Here is a 12,446-nt window from a genome sequence, read left to right as displayed (position 1 = left end):
GTGTAGACTTGGTCATGGGCTGACGGGCCATCAGGGAAGGAGACCTAGGGCTTAGCTGTGGCATCCAGACTTAGATTTAGGGTACAGCTCTCACTCTGTGGTCAACCTTGATTTTTATAGTTCTGGATTAAAAAGAAGGGGGAGGAAAAGAACTATTTGGAACTGCAGCATGTACAAGTGGGAATCCTTTCTTAACACTTCCAATTGATCACCCAGTCCAAGAATAACAGCTGCTGGGGGCTGGGATGAAGCCACTGGTCTATACAGACAGCCCCTGCCCGGATGCCTGTGATCTGATTCCATACCCCCTCAAAGCAATGGCAGTCATTTCCCCAACGGCTGAATTCTCCTTGAAAACAGTCCCAGCCTTCCCTCATCAACCAGAACATTCTGTGTTGTTCCATGTTAAGAACCTAACAAAGCGTGTCTCCCAACATGGGTGGCCCTTTCTTTTCCTCCTTCAGGTGGGGAGGGCTCTGTATTCCTTACAATCATAGGACTGTTCAGCCTCCAGGGGTGCATGGCCAGCTGAGGCCCCTCTTTCCAGGCAGGGGCTGAATGGCTAACAGTAGATTCAAAGCAGATCAGTCCTCTGTCCTACAAGGCTGCCCTCTGCTGGAATTTCAAAGTGATGTTTAGGGAAGGAGCAAGTCTAGGAATTAAATGGGTAAATCCTGCTATTCTGAGGACTGTTTATCCAGGACGGTCTGGCCCTCACGACTGCCACATGCTTTGTTTTGTTCTCTACAACCAGCTAAGTTTGGAAAGTGTAGCAAAGCACAGGAGGCTGTGCAGATTATGGAAGGCAGTGCCGGGACTCTCAGGTCCCATTCAGTCCCCTAGATGCATTGTCTTAGCAGCACTGCTAGGTCCGAGGGACCCTTTTAGGTCCCATGACAGACACAGCATCTGCCAGCTTTGGGACCTCTTCCTTACAATAACCCGCCTCATTCCATCTGTGTTCCAACAGGTGAGAGGCAGCACTGTTCTTCTAAGACAATGGAGTGTCCGAAGGTTAAATAATGTGCCTAAACTCACAGTTGACTAGCAGGGACAAGGGCCGGGACCTGGATCTACCTACATACAGGACTTGTAGCCTGCATGCAGTCCTACACTGCTCATCAGAACCAGTTTGCTCTGGGGCCTTTGTGTTTCTTAGGGTGCCTGTATACATGTGTGCCCTAACCACATGAGTGGATACACACAGAAGTGTACAGGTCCACCTGATAGGAACCTACATCTTGAATCTGGAAACATGTGCTCATGCCTCCTGCTGCCACCATGATACACCTACCTCGTTTTGTCTGGTACTTCCTTGTGGAAAGATGCTAGCAGCCTCAGTGTGGTTCTGCTCTCAGGGTCGTGGGTTTGTTCCTCATTCTTGGGGAAGCATCCTTGTGAAACTAGGGCAGATCTATTTGCTCCCTTCCAGGCCTCTCTCACCTGTTGGGGCCTCTTTGTTCCACCCCTTCCCTTTGTGTTACCCCAGGCTATGCCTATGTAGATCCCTCAGCTCTTTCATTCACCTCTCCTCTCCCGTCAGCCCCTCTAGGGCATCCCTTTTTCCAGGCCCTGATTCTCTGAAGCTACCAATTCAAGGAACCTGAAGAGTCCAGGCTATACGTCCTCTTACCAAGCAACTTGTGAGTGCCAGGCTGTGAGCATGATAGCTGGGGCCCTGATTCTGCCAGGTCACTGGGCAGTGGTAGGCCATTCTTTCCCTACTTCACACTGTTCCATGCCTGGTGCAGGCATGCGGCAGAGCAAGATGACCAATGGGTGTTTACTTGCTAGCTCTTTTCCACATGTTCTCACTGACTGTCCTCTTGTCAGAAGGACAAAACCCAGGCATAGAGATCAGGAGCAAATTCCGACCAGATGGCCCCACTTTACCCTAGGCACACTCCAGGAGGCTGTAAATAAGGGAATTGAGCTGCTTGCTCCCCATGGAAGGAAACAAGTAAGGGCCCCCATCATCATCATGATCTGTCTCCAGGGTGGAGAACACAAAGATCAAGTCCCCAGGGTGTCTGGCTCCACCTACTGCCAGACCTCACCAGGAAGTCTCCAGACAGCTGAGGTGGCAGAGCAACCAGACACCATGGCTGGCCCCTGAGGTAACTATTCCTAAAACCTAAAAGGCAACTGGGCCTTTAAGGCAAGTCCTGGGTTCTTCTGGAGCCTACAAAGCTCAGGCAGACTTTTGACTGAGATCACCTACCAGTGTCCTAGCCAGTGGGAACAGCATCTCGAGGCAGCTTTAGTATTACCCATACTCCATTAAAACTTGGGCGGAGACTGAAGCCCTGCCCTGGTTTTGCCATACAGGACAAAGCAGTCACTCTGCATATTGCACCTGCCACAGACATGGAAATCTTTGGCTCCCCTTTCCTGAGCCCTGTATAAGAAGCTCTTGCTCTGGTTAGTCCCACCCTAAATCACCCACGGATGGTTTTATATACAAAGGTAAAGAATAGATTTTTCTGGAAAATATCTACATTGCAGCTGGAATTTGGGGTTGACTTACTGCTGCTAGCTCTTCTCTTGGTCAGAGCTTGCAAAGGGAAGGGAAAGTCAAAATTCACCCACATCTACTACTTCATGTTAGAGAAACAGATCCAGACCCCCTGGTTTCTTCCCAATCACCCAGTCTTCCTCCTTGGAAAGCGCTCCTCCTCCATGGGCTAGATCTGACTTCTATCAAGACAAAGAAAGTGAGAGGGAACAAAGTCCCTGGCAGGCCTGGCATGCACTCCCCAGGATAACTTCCCACTGACTTACTCCATTTTTGCTAGGGACGTCAATGCCATGGCAGTGGCCGCCAAGAAGAATGAGGAACTGAGATTTTGGGAGGAAAAGGGCAAGGAATGCATGGGTGAACAGGCCAGCATGAATTCCTAGGTCCCCTCATTGCCAGTGCATGGAAAGACACTCCCAATGATAGGCTGTAAGAATGCATGAACATCTGATTGAAGTCAAAAGACAAGGGCTTGAACTTAGGCTCAATTCGTGGCCATGAGCAAGTCAGTGACATGAGGCCTTGGTGTCCCTCATTATTAGATGAGAAAGCTAGATACTTTCTGCATTCCTGTCCAGCTGGGATAGTCAACGTTTTATGGCTGTCCCCAACTGGTCCCAGACAGTCTGCCTTTTGCCCTTCCACTGTAACTTCCTCTAAGGGTCTGCCAAACTTCTTATAGCCCTTTGCCTTGTGCCCCATACCCCCCTTCTTTCTCAGCTCATTTAACAGCCAAGTCCCTTTTCACTGGCCAAGACCCAGTCTTTCTTTTTGCTTAAAAAAATCTCACAAAAAGGGGCCGAAGAGATGGCTTAGCAGTTGAGCGCATTGGCTGCTTTTCCAGAGGTTTGAGTTCAATTCCCAGCAACCACAAGGTGGCTCATAACCACCTGTAATGAGATCTGGTGCCCTCTTCTGGTCCACTGGCATACATGCAGGCAGAACACAGTATACATAAGTAAAAACAAAACTCACAAAAAGCCAGGATATGGAGGCAGAAGAATCAGGAGTTCAAGGTTACCTATATTGAGCTTGAGGATACCTGGGCAATATGAAATTGTATTCGACACCAAATCTGCCAAACAAAATCTCACATAAAAAACTAAAATCTCTTACAGGATATCTAACTTTATTGATACAAGTATCTCAAAGTATTGGTCCTTCATCAGAAAATATTGTCACATCAAGTCAGTTTCTGCTCTAAGTACTGGCCTAGTGAGCAAAGGCGTAGGCTCCTATCACAGGCAGATTTGCCCCCCTGGTAATAATTAATTCAAGCACAAGGCAAAGTCAGTTGACTTTGTTTATAAAGTTATCAAGCTTCAGGCATTCCATTATAGTAACAGAAAATGAATTAGCGCATCAATCCACAAAAACTGTGAGATAATAAATATTTGCTGTTTTGAGTTTGGAGTAATTTGTTACACAACAACAAATACCTAACACCCTTTAACCTCTGTCCATTTGTATCTCTACCTTTAACCCAGACCTTCTTTCCTGACCCCTTATGTCTTGAGAGAGGGTATAATTTTGTAGTTCAGGCTGGCCTCAAGTCCACCGTGACCCTCCTGACTCAGCCTCCCGAATGCTGAGATTAAGATGTAAGCTACCAGGCCTGCTTCACACTTCTACATCTTTCGTATTCTGTATACACCACATAATGTGTGTACACCACATTGTGTAATGTGAGATACCCCTGGGGAACTGAGCTCAGAGGGAAGGACTCTCCATGAGGACCTGTTCTATTCAGCTGCAAGAACCAAGAGCATGGTAACCACTCTGGGCCTGCATCAGCTGCTGTTTCCTCTGGCTTCCCAGTCCCAGCCCAGGAATCAGGAGTCTGAGGAGGGGATGAGGGAGGCTCATGCAGACTCACTTGAGCAGGATCTCATACTGGCCAGCATGCCAGGGCTGCACATTCTTTAGAACCAAGGTGAACACATCCTCATTCTGTAGCAGCTCAAAGTGGTCATTATCCTTGGAGAGGGCTTTGCCATCTCGGAGCCAGCGCACAGTAGGAAAGGGGTCGCCAGCTATGGCACAGGAGATGAGGACACTCTGGCCCAGGGAGGCTGTCACTGAACGAGGCTTGCTGATGAACCAGGGCTGGGTGCCATCATGAGGCTCTGAAAGTAGGCAATGGGGAAAAACAGAGATGGAGGTCCTTCAGCACAGAGTTTGTCATCCTCTCCAATCTCTGTGATGGCAAAGGGTCGGAAGATAGCGTGTTACCAAAGAGTAAGTGGTCCAGAAGGTACTCGGACTGGGGATGCAGACACAAAACATACTTCCTTAAAATCTGCCTTGGTTATGTTATCAGAGGGTGATATTAATATGAGTGTATATAATATAAGTGTATATAAGCCAAAGTGAGGGCCGCGAGCCCTGACAGTAAGGAGTCCTAGGCTGGGTGCTCATCTCATGGTCTACATCCAATGTGACTGCTGGGAACTGTTGCTCACTGCATGTGATTACCTCACTCTCCTCTCAAAGACGAGGCTTCTGCAGGAGAAAGAACTCATAAATGTGCAATGCATATTCCAAACCATCAATACCAGACTGAGTATATTATGGAATTCCCTCAGCAGTCCATCCAGTTTAGCAGCAGCCCAGAGAGAGCCAGGAAGGAAGCCCCACTCTGCAAGAGTTTGAGAGGGAGACAGTGGTCTGCCTCTGAGGCTGCAACGGGACCAGAGCAGTTTCCTGTTTTCCTCACCTCTAAATGGCTTTTGTGGAGGCTGTACCCCCATTCCCCCAAAGCAGCTCAGGTTCACCTTGCACAGTGAGGATGGCCTGGGTGCGGACTTCCCCGGCACTGTTCCAGGCCTCACAGGTGTATGTGCCTGTGTCCTCTGGGAACACCTCCTGGATACACAGGCTGTGCTGGCCACCTTTCTGCTCAAAGTGGAAGTCCTCTGACTCCTGGATCTCATTCTCATTGTGAAGCCATATGACTTCTGGAGGTGGGTTCCCTGAGCAGAGAGTAGCAACAAAAGATTGTGAGAGAGGGACTTCTCTAGCCAGGAAGCAACTGTGCACTTAATATGCTAATAGTGGGCTAAACATGCTAAACAAAGTCTCTCCCTTGGTTTCTTCACATGATCTGCCTTGTAGGATTGTTAAGAGAAATAATTGAGTCAATCTAAACTTCTCTAGCTGCCCACAGAATGGCATGTAGCACAAAGAGAAACCCAACCCTGAAGGTGTTCTCTGCCCTGCCCTGCCTCACATGGAAACTCCACATGCAGGCAATGGTGAAGCCATGGCAGTTCCCTTGCAGACTGTCACCAGAAAGAACTCTGTAAGCACTGGGTGACCACACAAATGTGGTCTCAGGACCCCAGCTTGCGGAGGGTTTCTAAACATGGCTGGTGGTGGATAGTAGAGCCAGCCTATGCTTCTGGAATGTTTTGGGGGTACAGATCAATGACCATGTGAGGGTTTCCTTAGACATAAAAGCTGAGGAGCAAGGCCCCTGAGCTTTAGAGTGAACAGATGGCCATTTGTCTGCATGGGCCAGATGCATGTATGGAGGCCAGGTGCAGAGGGACTCATCTCTTCCAGGTGGATATCAATGAGCTGTCCAATTGGCTTGGCAAATGTGGAACTGTCATAGAAAGGCCTTCATCCTCCAGGAACAGGGAATCATCATCTCTTCAAGGACAAGTCCCCAGGCCCTCTCACGGGTCATAATTATTACTTTTGCAGGTCTAGAGGAACCCGGAAGCCAGAGATGGGTCCTTCTATTTTTCAGAGGCACTGATAGCAGATGCATCTAAAAGTCTACTCTGCCATGAGTGTGGAGCAGGGACTTTGTGAGCTTCTCCTACTACCCCCAGCAAGGGAGGAGAGCCCAGCTTGGGTGCAAGCCACTTTCTTTACCTGTTTTAGAAGGATCTCTGATCATTTGCTTTCTACCTTAGACTCTTACTAGACTGACTCAGATGGCTTTTGAGACTGGAGATCTCACTCAGGTTCATTTTACACCATTTAAAAACTTTCCAGAAAATCTTTAGGGTCTTTTAAGAATAGCCTCATACTGACTACAATTGGATAATTTGACTTCTTTCTCTACTTGCAACTTTTTATTTCTTTCTCTGGCCATACTGCTCTGGCTAAGATTTCAACTACCGTATCGGTTAAGAGTGGAAAGACTTGAAAGTAGAGGGGGGACTTTTTGGGGGAGGAAAGGGAGACTGGTCGGAGGAAAGGAGAGGTAATTAGTAATACTTTTGAATAAAATGTAATTATAAAACTCATGATTTTCTACAATGGATATGCATCAATTTAAGAAAAGAGTTGTAATTCTTTAAAACAAAAAGTACAAACCAAAAAATAAACAAAAACAAGACCCCAAACTTTCCATTGAAACTGGCCACACTGATCTTAGCCATATTCTTCCTCTCGATCATATAACCCTCAATCTATAAAATGCTACCCAGATAGCAGAAGAGAGAAGCCAAGAGGCCCCATTTCCTTTCACCCCTTGCTGATGGTTTGTGATGATTTTTCTGGGCATCTAGGAGCAATACCCCACCCTCTTACACATCCCAGGGAGAGAGTTGCATGGACAGACCTGACACCTGGACTGTCATGGTGACCTGGCTTCCATCCATGACTTTGAGATCAGAGAGGCCTTGCAGGAAGATGGGTGCAACGGGCTTGCCGGGAGCTGGGGGCAGAAGGTTATCCCTCTCTCCTTCACTTTTCTTTTCTGTGTGGTGGAAATAAAATGGGAGAGAAACATCCTTTCACAGACTCAACAAACACACTGCACGACAAAGCTGTGCTGAAGCTTGGTCTCATGCATGGTGGGAGGCTCTGGAGATCACTGGGAACAAGGTATGCTCCATGTCACTGCTTGACATGACAGTGCTCTTGCCAGACAGCAGAGACTAAACAATGAAGTCCCATGGAGTCCTGGGCAAACAAGCTCTGCTTCCTAAGGAAACCCTCAGTGAGGGAGCTCACACTTGGCATCTTCATGAAAAATTTTCCCCCTTAAATTCTCTTTCCTCTTTTGAATTAAGTGATTCACTCACATGGCAGAGAATTCAAAAGATACCAAAGGGTCTATGTAAAAATCTCCCTTCTAACCCCGCATGCTCCCTGGCGCTGACTCCCTAGAAGTAAAGAATCCTGGGGTTCTTCTTAATTTGGCCAGACATGATATAAGTGTAAAACACACACAGTTATCAAGAGAACAAACCTCTTTCCTCTCTTCCCCCATCCCCTTCTTACCTCTTCTTTTGGTGCTGGGTATCAAATCTAGAATCTCATACATAAATACATATACTCTTACTACCAGCCTATACTTCCAAGCCCATTTCCTTTCTTTTCTTTTCTTTTCTTTTTTTTTTTTTTTTTGAAAAATAAACTAAATCTGGGTATGGTGACACATACCTATAATCCCTACATTCAGGAGACTGAGGCAGGAGAATGGTGGGTTTGAGGACATCTTAGGGTAAGATCATGTCTCAACTAAACAAAGCAAAACTATAGGGTGGGATATGACTCAGTGAGTGAGCAGGAGCCTCCCCCGTGTAAGGCTTTGGATTCATTCTATAGCGTGCCGTGCCCCCCCCACACACATACACACACACACACACACACACACACACACACACACACACACACACACACGAGATCACATTGGAGAGACAGAAAGCATGTCAGTGGGTGCCTGCAGCAGGGGGTGGGAGATGGATTAGAAGAGTACTAAGGAATGCTTAAGAGAAACAGAAATGTTCACTTTTTAGTTCGGGGTAAATGTTTCATGGATATAAACATGTCTGCCAAACTCATTAAGTTTCACTCCTAAAACACATGCAGCTTACTATACTTTCATAATGCTTTAGCAAAATCTGGGAGAGGGATAAAGGGAGTGTGCTAGCTAAGGGTGAAGACCAGCACAGCTCTCTGGGGACCTGGTCCACCCCGGTCAGCTCTCTGAGGACACAGATTCACAGGACTTTTCCTTACTCTTGCCATCCTCGCCCAAGCTGGCTTCAGCCAGTCTCCAGGAGGTAAGGTGCAGTCTGCTTCCAATGCAGGACAAGCCTGGTGCTGCCCAGTATCTATTCTCTCCTTTTTCTGTCTTCCCCTCTCCCCACCCCAGTACTATAAAGCATAAAATTAGCAGGGCAGGCTAATTTCAACTTAATAAAATTCAGGACAAATGACATAAAATTATTATTATTTTTTTTTGTTTGAAGTATTGGGTATCTGTCTCAGGGCCTGAAATAGGCAAGGGTTCTACATGATCCTTGAGAGTCAAAATTGGAGGTGTTGGAAAGGGACTTTCTGGAAAGGGGATCAGGTTATGTAAGCACTGTCCCTATGAAGGGATTGAAGACTTTCTCAAGAGATTGATAAAACTCTTTGGATACTGGATTAGTTCTCTCAAGACTGAGCTGGTTCTCTGGAACTGGATGGGTTAATGTGAGAGTGGGATGTTCTAAAGTGAGCCTGGAACCTGCATTGGTCTGTCTTCAGCACACACTATTACATTCATTCACTTCTAGTGTTCATTAGCTTTGATGGGACAGAGCATGGAGCGTTGATGAAGACTGTGAAAATACCTACGCCAATGCTCTCTGACTGCCAGAAGCAGGCACTAAGATAAGCCTCTTCTTTACAAAGTATCCATCTTGGCACACTTTGTTACAACAGGAACCACATTAACACTGGTATATCTCTAACTTAAACTCAAAGTTTCAAGGTAGCATTTTGGGTCTCAGACACCACAAACTCCAAACCTTTCCAACTCTAGAACTCTGGGGATAGTTTCCAGGGTGTTTTCTCTACCATGTTAAGTTTTACCTGTCGCCACAGAAAACAAAGCATTCCCAGCCCAGCCTTTGGGACAGTGGAAGGGTAAGGAATAAAGATCAGAATAAAGCTTCCTCAGAACCAATGCAACAGGGAGGATAAGGTGCAGGCGAAAAGAGCAGCTAAGACAGTAAACTCGATCCCACTGCTGGCCACCGGGCAGCGTTCTTGATCTCCTGCCCCATCTCAGGAACTCTCTTTTGATGGGGTGCAGCTGCTGGAGGGATCTTGGCAGGAGGCTGTAGAAGTGGATTTAAGGAGCCTGTACAGGAAAGGCACAACTCTACCTCATGTCACTGCCTGGGCTGCCGCGGTCAGAAAAGCTGGCTGCCTCCGGAGGGTTGAGGAATTTCCTGTCTTGCACAGACTGAGAGGGCTCAAGGACAAAATGTTTTCCCCTCTCCAGAGGACTCCCTGTTCCCGCTCTGCCTCTTAGCCCAAGCCGTGGAACTCCATACAGATGGGCTGGAATTCCTTCTGGGTGCTCAGGAACATCCAAATTCCAGCCTGCTCGCCTTCCATCCTGGGGCTGTCCGTTCTTCCAGGTCTCTCTCTCAGTTCTCCCTACTCCCTCACCTGTGGATCTTGGCTGTTGGGGTCTATGGACCTGTCTGGATTCAGCACCTGCCCCAGGAGCTGAGAAGAGTATGAGGGATGGTGGACTGCAGGCTTGCAGGATCTAAGGACTAAGTGTCTGTTCCCTACTGCTGTGATAAAACACTACGATCAAAACCAACTTGGAAAGGAAAAAGGTTTATTTTAGCTTATAACTCTCAGATCATACTCCATCACCTGGGACTGTCAGGACAGGAAATCAAAGCAGGAACTGAAACAGAGGCCTTGGAGGAAGGTTGCTTACTGGTTTGTTCTTTAAGGCTGGCTTAGTCTGCTTTCTTATTCCATCCAGGACCACTAGCCTAGGGAGTAGCACCAACCACAGTGGGTAGTGCCATCCAGATATCAACTGTCTACAGGTTGATCTTATAAGGCATTTTTTCAGTTGAGGGTCTCTCCTCTCAGATAATTCTAGCTTGTGGCAACTTGATAAAAAAAAACTAACAAAAACAAACAAAACAACTAGCTAACTCAGGACAGAAACCTGAGACTTGGAGCCAGATCTTGACCATGAGTAGGTCTCAACCTCTACTTGAAGCCCTACTTCCCCATCTGTCTCTAGGGGTTGTGTCATCTCAGGGCTTCACGGAGTTTTGAAGACAGAATATGAAAATAATATCTGCATCCATAGATGCTTCTCAACTTACAATGGTTTCCTATAAACTTACTATAAGCTAAAAAGTGTCATATGCTGAAAATGCATTTGGTGATACTGAGTATCCCCGCTTAGCAACACAGCTCACTGTAGAGGACTGGCTGTTTGATCCTGGAGCCATACAGCTGACTGGATCTTTCTGCTCCTTGCCATTGCTCATACTGCTATCTCAGGAAATGCTTGATTTAAAAATTTAAAATTTGAAGTGTGTTTCTACCAAAGATGTGTGGCTTTCACACAATCATAAAATTGAAAATCCCAAGCTGAACCATCCTAAATCAGGGCTGTCCACACTTACTCTCAGTGACATCTGTAGGAGAACTGGCTAACTCCTGCCTGCTAGAGCCACTCAGTGGGCTTATTAGCATCCTAAGGAGCCATGGATGCTGAGCCCTCCCTGGTGACTGCTGACTCATTTAATTCATTCATTCATTCATTCATTGGTAAGCACTCCAAAGCAAGTTCTGTGATGTCATGCTTAGAGACAACATGGGACAGGTCTTCAAGTAAATTAATGGAAGTTTACTGCATCTCTCCAGGCGAGGGATGAGAGGACCCAGCTCAGGCTTTAGATCCAGACTGGTCACTGCCCCAACCCTGCTCTTTCTTCCCTTTAGTCCCGCAGTGAGGATGGAAGGAAAAGTGGAATGATGGGAATCAAACTGTTCTCAAACCAGCAGGTTGAAGTTCCTATTTGTTTTGAATCTCTCCAGCAGGTGCAGGGTAAATCACATGGGATATGGTGGTCCTGAATGCAGGCCAGTGAACAGCAGTCAATAAGCCCAAGTTCTTCATGGGGTGAGAAAATGGGCCAGCTTTCCTATAAACACATGCTGAAGAAGACAGGGAGGGCCTTGGATTCCCACTGTTTCTTCCCTCAGACATCCAAAGAAAAGAGCCTGAGCTGGCTTCTTGGAACCCCAAAGCACTACCCATCATACTTAGAGTGAGCCCAGGATGTGTTAAGGTAACAAGACAACCAGGGTCATGGAGCCAGAGCAGGTTGACCAGGACAGATGGCCCAAGTCCCCTGAGGACAAGGCACGGCACACCACAGGGGCCTCTCCAAAGGGAACCAACATTCTCCAACGCTGACCACACTGAGCTGTGACAGTGCCATAGGGGACAAGCACATTGCAGCTCATTCATACAGGAGATTCTTGACAACTGAGAAAAAGCAGAGCAGAAACAAGTCAGGCAAAAGGGGCACCATGCACGTGTGTGGTTAGCTATTATCAATGACTGAAACACAGTGCTGATGAGTGTAGTGTGCACAAACAGCCGTGGGGCTGGGATATAGCTTAGTTGGTAGAGTGCATTACTTAAGCTGAGCTCAACCCTTAGGACCACAGAATGCTGGACACAGCAGTGCATACCCATGCATCCCAGCAGTCTAGACAGAAGTCAGAAATTCAAATGCATCCTCCTCAGCCACATAGTGAGTTCAAGGCCCTTCTCAAAAGACCCCACAACAATATCTAACACCAGTCAGTTTAAAAACAAATGGTTTGCTTTTCTGAGTCCTTCTGGCTGTTTTGATTGAGCAGGGTCAGTCTGATAACACAAGACCAGTATCCCAACCAGGACTCAACAGCAGCCATGGAGATAAAGCTGGAAGAGTCCCTGACAAGGTTCTTCATGGGCACACTCCCACACAACAGAGAAGCTGGCCTTCCTGACTCTCCAGGGTTGCCTTGGCCAAGAGACATAATGCAACCGACTGGGTCAGGCTTCTTGCTTTCTCTCTGTGGATCTAAGAACAGTGGCAGGCCACCCAAATAATACTACCTGAATACTGTGCCCATGCCCAGGGCTGCCTGTTAGCCC

At 47.2% G+C, this 12,446-nt stretch overlaps 1 protein-coding gene across 1 annotated transcript in view; it reads right to left on the bottom strand.

Moving 5' to 3' along the window:
• Positions 1 to 12,446, bottom strand: part of Mylk (myosin light chain kinase) — a 243,736-nt gene that overhangs the window by 82,392 nt on the left and 148,898 nt on the right. Inside the window, exons 12-14 of the mRNA XM_051191396.1 lie at positions 7,095 to 7,232; positions 5,293 to 5,490; positions 4,395 to 4,644 (exon numbers count right to left, since the gene is read on the bottom strand). Of these exons, the coding sequence (XP_051047353.1) occupies positions 4,395 to 4,644; positions 5,293 to 5,490; positions 7,095 to 7,232 (586 nt within the window). The remainder of the gene's footprint in view (positions 1 to 4,394; positions 4,645 to 5,292; positions 5,491 to 7,094; positions 7,233 to 12,446) is intronic.

The sequence above is a fragment of the Phodopus roborovskii genome, unplaced genomic scaffold, assembly GCF_943737965.1.
Source record: "Phodopus roborovskii unplaced genomic scaffold, PHOROB, whole genome shotgun sequence".
Classification (NCBI taxonomy): Eukaryota; Metazoa; Chordata; class Mammalia; order Rodentia; family Cricetidae; genus Phodopus; species Phodopus roborovskii.
This window is presented reverse-complemented; position numbering and strand designations above follow the sequence as displayed.